Source organism: Chamaea fasciata, unplaced genomic scaffold, assembly GCF_029207755.1.
Source record: "Chamaea fasciata isolate MVZ Bird 193981 ecotype frontalis unplaced genomic scaffold, bChaFas1.0.hap1 SCAF_11, whole genome shotgun sequence".
Lineage (NCBI taxonomy): Eukaryota > Metazoa > Chordata > Aves > Passeriformes > Sylviidae > Chamaea > Chamaea fasciata.
The window spans coordinates 2600432-2618031 of record NW_027094096.1 but is presented as its reverse complement, the minus strand read 5'-3'; the positions used below and the strand labels follow the sequence as shown (position 1 = coordinate 2618031).

Below are 17600 nucleotides of genomic sequence, written 5' to 3'. Positions count from 1 at the left end.
TTTTCATCAATCTGACCACATAATGCCTATTTCAGTGTAATATTAAGCACTGCAGCAGACCGGTTGTTTTAATCCCCCACGGTGAGTTAAAGCATTGTGATACAAAGAATCCCTAAACTGCAGCTTTCAGAACAGGAGAATATTAGAGACAAGCAAGATTTAACAAAACCACTAATTACTGCTCAGCTTATGGATTTAACACTGTTGGCTGATGAGAGGTAAGGGAGGATTGTACTTTTTGGGGAGCAAGGAGAGGAATCCCTGACTCCCAGTCACAGGCACAGCCTGAACAACCTCCCAGATCCTGACGAAGCAATTCCTCCTGTTTTACCTGTGCAGATTATTGTTCTTCCTGCACACCCCACCCACCTAGTGGTTTTTGGGGGTGGGTTTCCTACTATTTCTATCCCCATGCTCCACTGCTCTTCAATGGTGAAAGATGACGAGCAGACTGATGTGCAAACACCTCTGCTGTAAGCATTCCTGCAGGTTGACAGGAAAACATGCCTGCTCTAAATGAAAATCAATCTCTGTTAAATCTCTTGGCTCCAGCTTGTTTGGACTGGCAGCGCTCTGGAGCTCACAAAGAGCGGAGCTCAGGCAGGAGGATCAGGGAGCCACACATCCAGCCCTGGGAGGATGGCAGCGGCACCAGGAGCGCCAAGAGCATCTGTGGGACCAAAGAGATGTCAGAGGCAGGCCCAGGTACATCACATCTCTGACAAACCTGAAGGTGACATGTCCCTTTGTGGGGGCATCAGCCTGGCAGAGGCACAGGGCCAGCCAGACCTCACCCCTGGCAAGCCAGACCTCGGCTTCAAGCCCTGGGAAGGGGCATTTGTTTAACTCACTGTGAGACAGAGATCTCCTCCCAGGAGCCTTTGCAGTCACTATGTTAATGACCCCAAGCTCTGCTCCCCCATTGGTTACCCCTGTTCCACATTTGGTCATGTTTCCAGAACCCTCCACCCCCAAGCCTATATAGTGCCACTCCCCACTCATTTCTGGTCTTTGGTGTTTCGTCCTTTCAGCGTGCAGTTTCCGGGCACTGTCCCTGTTTTGTTTTCCTATTAAAGCGAGTTTTCTTTTTCACACACTCCATGGCACCCGCTCCTTCTTCAGCGCCGCATTTGCCCTGAATACCAGGGAACCTGAAAGACGTGTCCCAGCCACCCTCACCGTGACACGTTTGGGCTGAGGGGCTGGAGAAAAAGGCCTGGGAAGGGAATGTTTTTCAAGGGGCAAGGTTAATTCATCTCGGAGCACTCTCTGTCCTGAGCTCAGCGTTTACAGTTTGGCTGTCCCGCCCTCACAGGCTCCTTCTGGGTTTGATCTGTTGGTGTCTGCCCCACTGAGGAGCAGGAAGCCGCACAAACCAAGGGCAGTTCTCCAGCCCAGGAGTATCCCAGGCTGCTGCAGTCCCAGGCTCCACGGGAGCTGTGGGGAGCAGGGATTCCCCTGTGCTCCCGAGGCTCTGGGCTCCAGGGCAGCTCAGCAGCAGCCAGGGAGCAACTTCCAGGGAATTCTGCCTCCCTGGAGCTCACAACCCAGCTGGGACACTGGGATCCTCAGCCGCCTTTAGCACAAACCCACACCACAGCGACTTCAGGCCCACAGTCCTGGAAGATGGAACATGATGAGCAGTACCACCTAGAGATTTTACCTTCAGGTCCATGATAAAATGGTTTTATCTTGGAAAATTACTTACTTGATTAAAGTGCTGAAGTTTAGCAATTAAATTGTTGATGAGTGGGTCCAATCCTCTGACTTTCAGTTCCGGATTATTAACTTGTGCCTTCAGTCCATTGGAAACAACTCTGCTGGTGTAACTGAAAAACAGAAAAAATAACACAACAGTGACTGGAACCATGTCCATCAGAATCAAAAATCATGTTACAGGGGACTTGTAGAAAGTAAATGTTTTTTCTTTTTAGAAATGGGAAAAAAATTTATGATAAATATTCATGTTTTAAAATACACCAGCCAGAATAAAAGTCACAGTTCCTTGCGGTATCATTTACCACTTTAAACTATTCAAGTCATGAACCAACAGCAATTTCATAAACCACAGAGAGGTTTGTTTCATTCATAATTTAATATTTGAACCTCTGTAACTAACATTCTCAAGTTCTTCCACGCAGTAAAAGCTGCTTCCAAAACTCACTCTCGTTTCTGCAGAAACTTGGGGAATTTACGACAGAAATTATGTTGCATGAGATTGAAGCAAATTCCAATGAAAGGGGGGTTTGATTTGAAAAAGATTCATCAGCAAAGTGTGAATTGAGTCCTCTTGCCAGAGCAGCTGGGGACACTGGGGACAAACTCTCTGGGGGCACCAAAAAGCAGCAGCTGCTGCTCTACCACATTTCCCCAGGGAGCCTCACCTGTGTCAGAACTCACACAATTCCCTCTGCCCAAGCCCTGCTTTGTCTGAGCACCAGCAGCCTTCTCTCACCCCCTTCTCTCACTGACTGGTGACTGAACAGCTCCTGCCAGTCTTTTCTGGGAATACCCCACAAAGGTGTTCTCAAATCCTGCTTGGCCAGGGTACCCTCATGGGGAAAATTCCGGGGTTGTGCACGTCTGGTCTCTGCTTCTCTCTGTGTCTGCGCCACAGCTGAGGAGCTGAATTCCTCCTCAACACCAGCATTTGCTGAACCCAGTGCTTCCTGGAAGTCTCCAGACTCCTCCAGATGTGCTCCAGCGCTTATCTGTGGGCGATTTGAGTTCCACAGCGCTACAGAGCAGCCCTTTTAGGAGAGCTATGGTTTTTAGGGTTGTGTGAACCCCTGAGTTCAGCAGTCATTTGTAAGAAAGAGGATCAGGGATGTTTTGCATGACCACCTTTGAACTGGACAGGTGCTCACAAACCAAACTCTCCCAGACGCACACACACACCAGGGAGGATCTCATTAAAGACTCAAAATTGGCATCTCTGAAAGTGAGGGAGGCACTGGCTCTGCTCCTTTGGACAGTGTCGAGAGGAACATCCTGCCGCACCTTTCACTTTGATCATCCCTGCACACTTGGATATGCCAGGTGATCTCCCATCAGTGAATTCTTCACTGTAAACCAATTGGTGCTGAAGGTGAGCACAGCACTTCTGAGTAGAAAATAAGGCCCAAATTCTATTGTAAAAAGGCAAAACCTATCTCTCCAAATATATTTGTACTACAAATGTGTTTGTTTCATTTAGGATGAACATCAAATTGATGCAAACTGCTGGCAGAACACACTGTAGGACGCTGCTGCTAAAGGTGTGGCTTAGAAAAAGAAATAACTGAGGATGGCCTGCTTTTCCAGTAAACTCAATAAATGTCACTTCTCAGGGAAAAGATAAAAAGGAAAAAATTGTTTAGAACAGAGAATTGAGAAAAATCAGGTTTTGCCTTAATACCCAGGTAGTATTTAGAGTACAAATGTAAAAGAAAACTTTTTTCCTTGAGATGACTTTTTTTTCTTCACTGAGCCTTTTAAAGACAATGTTCTATTTATTCTTGATCTGTAACTCACACATATAAACTACTCTGAAGTATAAACTTTCACAGTGCAGTGGCACAGCCAAAATGATGGCAGGGCTCAGATCCTAGAAGCAGACCCAGCTGGAGTGACATCCCCAGGAAGAACCCAGCTGAACTCTGAAGCCAAGGGTGGTGTGGATTGTAAAAATACACATCAATGCATTCGGACAGTATTACAATACTGCTGCATCTTACCTGCCTTTACCTTTATTCACAAATCATATTATTGGCTGAATGCTCAGCACAGTTCATCGTGTGAAAACAAACCCATGGTGACCCACTGCAGAAGTACAGGGACATGTGACACAGCTTTCTGAGATCATCTAGTTTTAAAACAGGAGAACTTTCATTTAATGGGTCAGCTCGTGGCCCCCACCAGTCTGTTTGGGGATTCCCTGCGTGTGCTGCTTTGTCTGATGAGAAACTCATCAAGAGCAGCAAAATGCAAGGGTTTTCCTTTTCACTGCTCTTGACTGCTCTCCGTTCAACCCATGGTTAGAGCTGTTGGAATGTCTCTGGAGGCTTATGTCACTATAATCCAGCATGAAGAAACCTCTGGGCTGGCTGGGGTGTTTTTTGGCAAGTGACACTGGTTTTTTCCCCACGAATCACCAGCCTCCATTAGCAGCCCCTGAGTGCTATTCCAAACCTACAGCACTGCGTGGAGTTCGCATGAGCACGGCCAGTTCAGAGACAGCAGCAGCATTAAAGCCAGAGCCCTCGAAGGGACTCAGAGTGGGGAAAGTCAGGCTCAGCCAGCTCATACTTACTGCTGCTGCTAATCACACCCTTCCACATCCATCACTACCAGGAAAACAGGGCCATTTGGAAGGAATGAGTTCACGTGGAGGAAAAGGGGGCTCTCCTACCCTTCGAGTTCCACCCATGTTTAAGGACTCCCTCTCAAAAGCTCTGGAGATACGCATGCATTATGCACAGATCTTTCTGTTGTCCACATCGTTCACAATTAGATTCATCAGAGAGCTTAACTAAATTCCACGTGGCAGAGACTGCGGGGCATGACCTGTGTGAATCCTGCCGCAGCTCCTTTCCCTCCCTGGTGGCCCAGCTCTGGTCTGGAACGTGACCTGCCCAACTGGAAAAGCCCAGAAAAACAACTGGAGTGGTCAAGCAGAGGGGATCCACCCCACGAACGGAGTAAAAAGCTGGTGGAAAAGGAGGCAAAAGACGTGCAGGGCACAGAGCCGGCTCTTGGCTTTTCCCATAATAACCTGTTTCAGCCCTTGTTGATCAGAGTGGAATTGTTCAACCAGCACCAACAAGAAGGATGAAAAAACCGCGTGGCACATGACAAAATATTTCTGCTTAGATACCGCTGTCTTGATGATGAATAGTGTGTAATTATTTTTTTAAAAAATGTGATTACAAGCTGCGCTTGTCCTGTGTGTTCTCACCGGGAGATCACTGCTAGAACAAACCCGAGCTTGGGGAGCCTCAGAGGAATGAGGAGATGGTGATTTCAGAGAAGAGGGGCTACAGCTCCTGAGGAGAAGGAGACAGGGCAGGGAACTGCAGGAGAATTGCACACCCAGCAAGAAGGGAGCAAATCCCCAGCCCATCCCAGCCAGGAACCAAAGCCTGCACTAGAAAAAGACACCTTGCCCATCTGCCCCAAACCACCACTCTGCAAACTGCAGATCCTTCTAATGTCTCTGCACCACGTTAAAATACTTTGAAATAAACACTATACATTTCCTGAAAGATAATCTGATTACTTTACTTCTTTGCACTATCTCAGCCATTTTTTTTTGTTGACATCAGATCCTGAATTACTGGAAATGTACATTAAGTAAGATCAGAAATTGGCTTGCTTTATTTAATAACCTGCAATTTAACTGAAATATTGTAGTACAGAATTGTTAACTCTGGTTACAGCTTTAGTACTTTATTCCAACTAAATCCAGAAATGTCAGCAGGAATGACCAGCAAAGTTGTATTAAAATATTGTCACTGGAGCAATCCTGCAAGTAACTGTTACACTGGAGCCCAGTGAACAGCTTGTGCAGACAGAATTTTCATCCAGACCTCAAGCCTCAGGCCAATGTTATTCCATTGATTGATCAGCCTAAGCTATGATACTTTAAAAAGACAAAAGCAAATTATAAAAACATCAGCCTCCCAAACACAGCTTTTCAGTTCAGAAGAACTGATACTGTTCAGAAGAACATTATCAATTATTTTAGATCCTAGGTAAGGGCTCATTTCAAGTATAAAAAAAGGTAAAAAGGGAAATGCTGTTTACATGTGGGACTGCATTTCAGCTGAAGGCATATGTTTTTATTTCATACATAAATAAAGATAAATTAGGATATCTGCATAAAAACAGCGATTTTAGAAAGCCGGATGCTGTTCTGAAATGTGCCTTTTTAATTCCTAATATGAAAAGGAAGCAAGGCACAGTGTTTTCTCAAAGTCAGATATGCCTTTAAAAATAAAAAGGCATATAAAATAGAAATAACTTCAAATTCCAGGCGAGTGACTGCAGGAGCTGCACTAGGGACAGGTCTAACCAGCAGTGATATTTAGCCACAAAAGCCCAGGAGCAGGGTGCTGGTTTTGCTGCTTTCACAGCACTTCCCTGCCCCTTCTCTGCAGCAGACCACACCAGCCAGGATGCCGTGGGCAGCTTTTCCAAGTATTATCCAGGGATTAAGGAGCAAGACCCCGGCACATTCCACGTGCTTGGGAACATGCACTGAGCATCTGAGGATCATCTGTGCTGGAAATGCAGGATACCTGGAACCTGAATCTCAATACGGTTCTCTTCATTTTAATCTTCTGTTCGCTGCTTGAGTGTTTGACCCAACACGGCTGCGCAAGAGGCATCACAATTTTTATTTAATTGTGGGATAAATGGGACATCAAACATCACATGGCAAAGTTGAGAAGCTGAGCCTGATATTCAGTTCATAGGAATCCAGGAAATGCAGGGAACATCTCTAGGGGACTAAAACTACTTTTGATGAAATCATTTGTCTTACAACCTTAAGAGCTGCCATATATGCAAAGAAGAATAAAATTCACTGCCTACAAAACTGAACATACATTTGCTGAGATGTTTTGAATTTTGTGATCAGAGTTTTTAAAAAATAAATTACACACTATACATCACAACAGCAGTATCTAAGCAGAAATATTTTGTCATCTGCCATGCATTTTTTTCATCCTTTTTGTTGGTACTGGCTGAACAATTCCACTGTGATCAGCGAGGGCTAAAACAGCAACACCTTTCTGAGACATACTGGGAAGTGCAAACTCTCCCTGACTGACACTTGAAAAATCACATCCCATCATTTATCTCTTTTGGTGTTACAAAAATGTGACTGTCCTATTTTCTGTACAAATGTAAAAAACTATTTGGTTAAGGGAAGAACACACTGACAGTCTGCAGACTGGACCACTAAAAGAAAGTATCTGCTTTCTCAGCCTGCTAAAGCCAGAGAGCTCTAGAGTAAGCCACTCATTTTCTAGCAAAATCATCAAGTGTTGAGCCAAAGCAAGACTTTACAGCCATCAGCTCTAAGTCCAGCTCTCCTCCTTTCATCTTTGGGCGTAACTCACTAAGCAGGAGATAATCCCAGGGACCCATGTTGCCTGCAAACCCTCCCAGAACAGAGGGCACTGTGCGGCCAGAACTGGAGGGAGCTGAAACGATGCCGTTCTAGCCCCGTGTGTTTGCCAGGGTGCAGCAGCCTGTTCACTCCAGCAAAATCCTCAGCACGGTGCCAGAGCAGCCACCACCCACCCCTGAGTGAGTCAGAGGTTAAAGGGTGATGGGGAGAAGGAAGGGAAGAGCTCTGAACGTGCCATTTAGTAAGAAGCAATGAGAAATATGGATAAGCTACTTAAGTGGCCTTGAGATCCACTGAAAAACTAATTCAGTCGCATTAGGCGTGGTTCACCAGATGGTGTGTTTTGTCTTATATTTATTCATAATTTGACCCTTGGGCTGGAATGGTTTGCCTGAAATTCAATTATGTGAATCCACTGCTGATCTACAGCAGCCTGTGGTGTTCCCAAATTAATGATTTTTGGACATTTCCCTTGCAGTTTTTTCAGATGCAGCCCCTGGAGCGTGTGACTCTCTGACCTACAGGCTCCACAATCCTTGTTTCTTTCCCAATTCGAGGAACACACAAACGTGCGGCAACTAGTAAAAGCAGTGACAAAAACTGTAGAGTTGCAGAATGTGACATAATTCATCAGGGTTATCAGCTTTGATCTGGCTGACCCCCCTGCCCACTTCTTCACGAAGTGGCCAGAACAAGCAGAACACATGGCTTGGCATATTCCTCGCCTGGTTATCACAGTTGCTCGTCACTCATGAGCAACTTCAAGGAAGGTAAGAAAATGCTGTTTCCCTGAAGTGTTTCTGAGTTTAAACACGATTCTCCATGAGGAAAAGCCAGAGCAGCTCCCCTCAGCTTTCCATGAGCTGCTCCACACAAGGAACAAGAGAGGGGCAAGTCCCCTCACCTCCTGCTCAGCCCTGGCATTAAAAGTGACCATCACACAGGCTGCGCTTCATCTCTGAGCAGCTCCCACAATGGCACTGCTCACAGAATGTCTCAAATCACGCATTTGGTCATTGCTGTACCAGCCTAAACCTGGTTACACTCCCTGAGCATCACATGGCTGAGAGATCTCCAAAGAGGGATGACCCACCACCACCAGTACTGTTCTCTGAGGAACTAAGCTGCCAAAATAAACACTTCATCAAAACAAAACAAATATATATATATACATCTTGATAAGTTTACTGGCACGTAATCGGCAGCCATGGCTTGCTTTTGAGGAAAGAACCACGGCATTTACGCCAGTGTACAATTCTGCTGAAGGAGGTGGAGTCACCAGGGTAAAATCTGGATGCACAAAGGAAAACAATTTCATGTATTCTACACAACCAGCTGAGCACAACTACTGCAACATTCTCTGAGAGAAAGGTTTCTCTTTTGAAAAAATACCTACGCAAAGAGTTCATTTGGAAGTGATTAAATAACGCCAACAGACTACCAGAAAGCTCAAGTCTGGCACATAATGAGTTTAGCTGCCCTGAAGATTTTGTGAAGCAGAACTGACACGATGAAAATTCTGTCTCTGCCAGAACTATTCTAATGGGCTCCAGTGGAAGTTTCACAAATAATCTTATTTATTAGCAATTATGGAAAATGATGAGACAAATGCAGTGTGCTAATGGGATAATTAGAAAAGGAAAATCACAAAGCCAAACAGCATTTATAATGGTCTTTCTCCACTTTCACAGGGCTGAAAAAGACCTCCTGTAGTCTAGATTATACAGTTTTAAGACTGCAGCTACAAAACCAAGTTATCAGATGGCTTCAAGTGACTGGATGATGCCAGGCCATGCACACTCTGAAAATCAGTGAAAAACCAGAGAGTGCACACGGAAGAGATGTCAGCCTCCAAAAAGATGTGTTCATCAGTTTGTCCAAAATCATGCTGAAAACGTACTGACTGGAGCTTCACAGAATATTGTAAACGCTTGAAGAGTGTTGCAAAAAAAGTTATTGCAGCTTGTTGGTGAAACAGCCTTCATTCTTTTCCTGAGTGTATGAAAAGTTACCTTAAGGCACACTGAAAGCACCAAGGAAATTTGTAGAAGTTAATTGGACAATCTTTGTTATGTCAGGGGAAAGAAAGCACTTGCCTGGAATACCATCAGATAGGAAAGCTCTTTAGCTTCAAGAGAAATAAACTCTTCAGGACACACAAATGGTACCTCTATACCCGTCACATGGAATATAATGAGCAATGAAAATGATACAGACCCAAAAACCGATAACCTAACCGGGAACTGGAGGCATAAAGAGCATTCCCCGTTATAATGAGAAACAGAACAGAAAATAGAACAGTAAACAAAAAATATATACTTATCAAAGTAACATCTGTGGCCATTCCTAAGGGAAAGGTAAAGCTAATCTGAAACACCTTTTCCTCAGCAACTCCCAGGCCGGGAGAGAACCTTCCTTGAGTACAAACAGAACAGAGTCAGGATAAACCCTGAGGGGGAAACTGATGCTGCCCCTCTTGGAGGCTGGCAGCTTGCACTCTGCTCTGCTAGGCAAAGCTAATGGAAGCAGGTGATGCCCAACTTCGGAACCTGCCAGATGGAAGGCGCTGGTGGAAAACAGCACTGACTCAGCAGAAAATACAGTCTCAGGAGAGGACTTGAACTCTTATGAGAAAAAAAATAAAAGCAGAAAGCAAAAAAAAAACTTAGCAGTGGAGAGAGAATGAGCATGGAGCAAGAGCTCACATTATTTGGTTGACAGGATTTCAGACAGGCCAAGGCAGCAAGAATCCAATTGCCTTTCTGAAAACCCTGGCTGCAGGTACTTAACAACTAGTGTTGACAGATGACCATGGTTATACAAAAGGATATTCTGTGATCCCAGCACAGGAATTTTTATGAAGCAAAATGGAAAATGTCCTAATTTGCACGCTATCCGACATATGTCACAGGGAGAACACCTTGCCTGTGGCTCATTAGAAGCAAAACAGAACAGGAATAGATTAATGCTGAGGTCAAAATTCCAGCTTTCCTCAGAAGGCAGTTTCTCCAACGACACGTAGATACATGTGGGAGGTTAAAGAACCATGTCAAGATGTCAGTCATGAGGCCACGAGGTGCAGCTCTGTGTGAACTCAACTCAGGGACGGAACTCTGCCCTCCCAGCCCCTGCTGATCTCCCTGGCTTCAGCTGCAGCTCCTGCCCAGCGGCCCTGGGTGAGCCCTGGGCACACGGAGCACACCAGACACACCATCCCCTCCCATCCTGGGCCAAGGAGGGGTTTGGAGAGTCCAGGCCCATTCCCTCTCGCAGGCTCAGGCACAAGGCAGCTGAGATCTGCACTTTGTCAGTTCCCCTGGCTGCTCTGGCTCCTTGGGGATGTCTCTGACCATTATGGATTCTCAACATGCACTAATGCACAGACATTCCATTTCATTCCCTCATACAGTTTTTCCAATACATTTGTGCAATATATTCACTGCAATTCTCATCTGCTCCAGTGTCTCCACTTCTGCCCACATCTTAATACCTTAAAGCAGGTGTTTGGCCCTTGAGTCCCAGATGGAAATGTTATTTACCTTTCTGGGCTGCACTAGTGCAAGGTACACAGTTCCAATTTATTCCTGTTTCCAGGTTAAAAACTTCATCGCAAAGATGGTGGTGCTAAATTTTGTGTAAGTAAGAAGTAAATAGGAGATCTTAGTGCTGTATAGAAAGAGATCAGACACTAAGACTTCCAAGTCTCCTGACTCAAGAGTTCTTCAACTCCTTCCCTTCTGCTTCTTCTTTTCCACCAGCAAACCAGGCAGCAGAAATCATCATTCCAAAGCACCCAAGTTTTACTCTTGATAGGGGAACCTCTATTTTATTGCAGAAGCTACCTGCTCATCTCACCAGTAGACCTACACACTTCATCCAACTTCTTCCTTTTGCTACTGCCTGACATGGCTCAGGACAATTAAACATTGTCCCCCTAAGAGTAAAACTACAGCCCAGCTGCACTCAGCAAATCCTGTACTACTGATGATGGTGGCTACAGGCATTGGGCTGGGCTCAGCCTGCAGGAGCCCTACTGCCAGGATCCCTACAGGCACACCAAAGCCTCCGCCACCCTGGCACCACAGGCTCAGCACAGACCTTTCCAGTGCCAGCTTCAGGGTTTAGAGGCACTGTTAAAAGCAGAACTTTCAATTTGTACTAGTGTTTACCTAACTAAATGTTTGATGCAGTATTTCAGTATGTAGTAAAAAACCACTGTACTCCCGGCTCCTGAAAACACTGCAGGAAATGTCAGTAGTAGTAAAGGGCAAGTATGGCCCAGGCATGGAGACCAGAATGTCTTTGCACTTGCCCAAGACAAATGTTTACCCAGGTCAAGGTTGAAGAGCTCGAGAGAAACGTGGGAAACTGAGCAGCCTCTATTCATGTTTTTGTCATTAAACACAAAGCATTGTTTTCCTCGCTCCAGTGTTTGGTACTTCTCACAAAATATCTGCACTAGAAGAGAGGTCAAATGTAGAAAGATTTTCCTGTCATCACAAATCTGGAACAGAGAATATTTATACCAAAATCAATTTACTTGACCTATACTGTTCAATTTTTCTGCTAATACTGCTGGAGATTTATGTCTGGTTAAAATGTTCCCTTCTGCAGTTTAGCATCTCTCCCCTTGATTGTGCAGACAGGTCACAATCCCCAGTTCATGATTTTATACTTTGCTGCCACAGAGACAAACAGCAACACAAACTCACGCAAGTTCACCGCAGGATTAATGACAGCAAAACCACACTGTCGGGGCAAACACATTTAATGCCCACAAACGCATGCACCACAAAATACTGTGCAGAAGAAGGCTAAGAAGAAAAGCGAGGGCAGGGAATCCCTTTCCCCATGCTACAAATGTCCTCTTCTTGAACACCCAAGCTGCCGGTTCAGTCGTAGGATGCACAATCTTATTTTTGACCATAGCAAATGGGAAGAGAAACCACTTCTGACATAGCTGCAAGTTAGTGGCTTATTTCCTCTGAAGTTTGGATTTTTGTTGCAGAGATTCCCTTCCCTTAAGCCCCTGCAAGAGCTGCAACCCTCTGTGTTGGATGCAGCCAAAATCAAAATCCTCAGTATGAAATCCCCAGGTAAGCAAACATGAGGCAGATCAGGAGCTCACCAAGGACAGGCAAACTCAGCCAATCTGCCCATCACACATGTAACGTCGCACACTCACTGACATGCCTTTTTGACTTTTTAGCTAAAAGGTGTAGACAGCTGAAAACAGAAACATGAACAGAATGAATGACATAACAGAGGAGAACCCAACCCGAGAGGACGCTGTGCTGCACACAACAGAGAAAGCCCCTCCAGCAGGGTGCTGATGTTGCAGTGATGGCCCTACAGCCCTCCCCTACACCCTTCACTGTGCACGGCAGTATAATCACAAATGATCTGTTCAGTAGTAACATCTGCTCTTCTCAGTTTATATTCAGGGGATGAAGTTACAGTGCCCTAAGCAGAGATCCTAAAGTTCCATCCCGTTCCCACCGATCATCTGGGCCTAAACCAGGTAATTTCATACTTGGAAGATTCCAATGGGCAAGGAACCAAACGCTCTCCCACTTCCCAGGGCAAGGCAGAGAGGTCAGGAGCCATCAGCAGCTCCTTATCTCTTCTGTGGACATCAGGTGCAACACGAAGCACTCGAGGGGTGTGAGCCCCCGGTGGGAAAAGGAGCTGACAGCTCCGAGTGGCTGCCCTGGCTGAGCACAGAGAACTCTTTGCTCAAGCTCAACAGCTGGTGCTCTGCAAGTCTTTCCTGAGATGTTGAGAGTTTGTGCCCACCACAGAGTGGAGTGACACCTCTCAGCATGGGAACTACAAACCTGCCCGTGCTCAGCCACGAGGAAAGGCCAGCAAATATCTGGGACACAAAAAACCACAAGAGAACCGGCTTTGCTTTTCTGCCAAAATATCAGGGGGGAAAAAAAGAGAAAAAAAAATAGACAGGAAGTCTCTTTTTTCCTATTTCTTTTTTTAAGATGTGTACAGTATTAGAGACCACAGAGAACCAAAGTCATTCTGAACACAATACAAAAGGAATGAGAGAATAGCAGGCAGTTTGCTGTGGCACAACTAGCGGCTACAAAGCACCACTTGTTTTCTGGGTGCTAAAAATACTGCCATGATTAACAGCAAGGACCAAGGAAAAAACAAATAATAGAAGAATCAATGATGTCACGATGTTTAAAAAAAAAAAAAAAGCAAGCATGTGACATTTCAACATTTACAACCGGATCTGAACAGACTTCAGTTGTCTGCAGCACCATCCATGTCTGAGGTATCCTGAAGAACTTTCCAGAGGGTGGGTTGGGCTGGTACTGCTGAAGGCCAGTGGAGCAGGCATTAGTCACTGTGAACTGCACACAAAATATCACAGCTGGTTTTCAGTAGGGGAAAAACTCTGCAGGCCCACACAGCTGATGCTGTTGGATAAATAATTCCTGTTTTGGGTATGATGGTGAGCACAGCACAGGGACACTGGTGATGGACAATTATGAATCTGTCCTACAGAGATTCACAGAGAGAGAAATTACTACATGCACAAACCCGCAGGCTTTGAAAGTTGTGCTGGACAAAGGCAAGAGGAGCAAGAGAAGGAGGAAGCATCGACTGTCATATCCTACCTGTGCACAGAAAACTTCTCAACAAAGCAGCTGCGGTAACAAGCTAAGAACCAAGTTGTCTTGTTTTCATGACTTTAAACCAAGTGTTTCCTGTCAGGAATGGCGAAGTAGTTTCTGCAGACGTGTGTTAAATTGGCCAATCATCTACTCTGACATTGCATTTAAAGAACAATAATGATAAAAAGCTTTTAAAATAAGATTAAAATTAATCAAAAGAGGTGCAGGGGGTGAGGAAGTAGTTTATTCCTTGCATTTTGCACCAATCACCTCTTTTTACCATGGCAAAAAATTATTCAAAAAAAGTAAGGATCAATTTGGCAAAAGGTAAATTATTTCACCTGATTTTCCCTCTTAGTGTCTAAACTAAGAGCTTATTAACCCCTGAGGTGTACAGGATGGTCTAGTGTCAGTCTACTTTTACATACACTTACAAGTTTCTGTTTGGGTTTTGCCTTGGCCTGAGACTAAATACTGCCAAAAACGACTGGCTTCCATGGAGACAGTAATGCTCAGCAATCTCATGGTCTCTCATTTATTTTGGAAAAGAATATGAAACTCTAATGACAGCACTCCCCCTGGCAAATGGTGCAAACACGGCAAATTGCTTGAGGAAAACCTCATTTTATCAGTGTTTTACTGGTTTTCATCTCGAATAGTGCAATACACGATCCACATAAAATGGGAAGGTAAAACTATTACACATTACTGGCTGATTAGCCCAGCACAGGCCAAATTTGTTAGGCAATCAAAGTCTGTGGCTTAACACCACTGCTCTACCAGGGAGGAGCCTGGAAGTTGTAGAAGCAGAACCAGGAGCCACTTGTGAGAGCACAGCAGGGTGGTCACGCCCTGAGGATGCAGCCTCCTCCCCGCATCCAAAGGAGCAGCAGCTCTGAGCAGAGCTGTGAACTGCATTCCCCAGCCCTTGTGCCACCACATCTTCAGCCCCTCAGAGCCAGGGAATTGTCTCCCAGCTGACACCTTCACCTTCACAGACCTTTCTGCTCTTGCACGGGTGGGTTCCCACACTGGAGGGCTGGAGCCCCGGCTGGAAACCTCAGCCTTGGTGCTGTCTGTGCACAGACCCACGGGGATACTCATGGATGTAAGCTGGACACTGCTTGCAGCATGCAGTTAGACACCAAATCCACCAGCACCATCAGCAGGTGGAAGCTCCTGGTGGAGAGCCCAGCCCCAGGAGCTGCAGGATGATGTTTGATGGCCATGGCTCACCATGCAGGTGAAGGAGGCACCGAGGGCTCTGTGCTGTGCTGCTGCGGGGCACCGCTCTCACCTGGAACACAACAAAGCCTGGGAGCGCTCCAGGATCTCTGCTGGATGCTGGAAGCTCTGTCAGGCATCCCAACGCAGCCCTCCAGCAGACAGCTCAGCCTGGCACAAGAGGACAGTGGGGGAGCCAAGGCAGGACTGCCTTGCTGAGGGGGCAGAGCAGATTTCTGCACATTCTCCATCCTGGATTTTTACTTTACTTCACACATGGAGGCCTTAGAAGGGAATGAAAAGCCCGTTATTCCCCTCTTAAACTTCCAAAATCTCTGTGAATCAATCAAAGGAGAAAGAAAGACTGAAAAGAAAGTAACTAGTGTAAGACAACAGCTGAAAGCCAACAGGTTAAGTCCTGCTTGCTTCACCTATCCCACGAAAAGCTGCTCAACTCCTGTGCCATTACAATCTCATTGTCAGCTTGGGCAGAGCAGCGTGGCTGGAGCCTGGGACAAGGCTGCGGTGCCACAGCTGATACTGCCACAGCCAGAGAGCCCCTCCAGCCCAGGGCAGAGCCAGCACTCTGCTGTGATTCACCGACTCTCAGGTTTATGGGGCTGTTGGGCAACTGCATGTCGCTGCTGAAAAAAACCCTTTGTAAGAGATGGAAATTTAAAAAGTGGATCTTAGCAGCAGTAGCTGTCCCTGCAGGAAAAGAGCAGCATCTGTCACACACACGGATGGCACAGCAGGGACAGTACCTCAGAGTTTGGGTGGCTACAGGACACAACAAAAGGCTGATCCCTTGCAGGGTCCCTCTGATTCAGAGCAGCTCCTGCAGACCACACCATCTCTCTGTACCTGCTCCATGCAGGCTTCTTTTCAGTTTTTTGGGGTTGTTTTTTTTTTTTTTTTTATGCAGAGGAAGTATTTTAACCATAAAACCTGTTTCCACTTGCCTCGCTGAAAACCTGCTCTGTCTCCTTGAAACCTGTCAGAGCAGCCATCAGAGGCTGCCAGCACAACACTGACACGGAAACACAGCTCCAAGCTGTCCCAGGGCAGGGAAGCTCAGGGACCCAGCTGGGACCATGGCCCAGCCCAGCCCAGGTGCCCTGCAAGGGGCTCTGGGGACCCCCAGAGTGACCTGGGCTCACAAGCAGGACCTCAGGAGCACCAGTGCTGCGCCTCCAGTAAGAGGCAGTGATTAATCACACAGCTGTATGCTGTGGGAGTGGAAATGAAAAGCCTTTTATTGGCAACCTCATTATTTAGTGATAATTAGAGCCCAGTGCGCCATAAAGTGCCCTCAGATTTTATTTTTACAAAGAGCAGGTAAATTCACTGCTCCTTCTAGAGATCTCTTCAGTTAGCCCCCAAGTACAGAGGAAATTGGAAATGCAATGGCAGAGTTAAATCCAATACAGAATTAAACAAACCTTTACTCCACTCTGTGCTATTCAGGGAGATGGGAAAGGGAGAACTGTTGCTTAAATTATTCCAGCAGCTTTACTTGCTTAGTCTCCAGCAGCTCTAATCTGTCTCATTTGTAATTTCTCCCAACTGCAGGAGGCACATTGGAATTGCCAGAGAAGATCAGCTCACCAGCACATTTCGCCCTGAATTCCTGCCTCTGGCAACCGCCTGTCTTTCAACTTGCACTGTAAAGCTAACAAAAGGTCTTTTTCTGGAGCAGGATGCCAGCTTGTAGCCTCAAGCCTTCGATTCACATCTTGCCCCCAACCCTTCCTCCCAAAGATATGTATTGTCCTTTACACTCTAGCTCTGCTGGTGAACCTTTCACTGGCTTTCCCAAAAACATGACACTGAAGGAATTTCGTCCCCAACAAGAGGGATGTCATGAGGCACACCCCAGGGTTCAGAAGGCTGGGATGTCTTCTAGGACTTACAGCCAGCCACTGAAGAGAGCCCCAAAGCACCTGATGACTGAAATTACACCTACAGCTGTAATTCTCCAGCAAACTCCTGGCCTTGCCCATGCTCTTATATAAAAGGAATGTAATACCACATTTCCTTACAAAGCAAACAACCAGCAATTTCTGAGTAAAAAACCCCCAAACTTTAAGCTTGGCAATATCCAAATAAAAGCCACTTCTTCTAGCTTTTGTGACAGAGCACCCATGCCACTCCCAAAGAGCCCAAGGCACCTGAGAAGGGCAGGGCCAGGAGCTGGTGCGCTCCCCTGGATGTCTGTGACATTCCCAGAGCTGCCACCCAGACAGCGCTGCAAACACCCTGCTGCTGCTGCTCCAGCTCCAGCACACCACGAGGGAGGGAAGCACCTCACACTGAGAATCAGACAGCACTAAATACTGGCTCTGGGTAGGAAAGAAGCTCAAGACCTCTCAGTTCTAATTTGAAAGCCAGTGCAGTAATTTTCTGTCACTTCCTTGTGCTCATTGGATGTGCCAATGACAACAGGTGAGGAACCACACTTCCATTTTAATGTAATTTTGAGTTACAACAGCACATTACTGCTGAGGAGTGATCAGCACCAGCACTTCCACGACGAGCTGAGTGGCACAACATCACTGCTGAAGTTCAGCTCTCTGCTAAAGCTCCTGGAGTGGGCACTCCTGCAGAACCTCTGAAGTTCTCAGGCT

At 46.1% G+C, this 17600-nt stretch overlaps 1 protein-coding gene across 3 annotated transcripts in view; it reads right to left on the bottom strand.

Moving 5' to 3' along the window:
* The window catches only part of LOC136295446 (glypican-5-like), a 331561-nt gene that overhangs the window by 141089 nt on the left and 172872 nt on the right, over positions 1-17600 (bottom strand). For all 3 annotated transcript variants that reach the window (XM_066193972.1, XM_066193970.1, XM_066193971.1), the window contains one exon: positions 1709-1829. In XM_066193972.1, coding sequence (XP_066050069.1) covers positions 1709-1829 — 121 coding nt within the window. The remainder of the gene's footprint in view (positions 1-1708; positions 1830-17600) is intronic.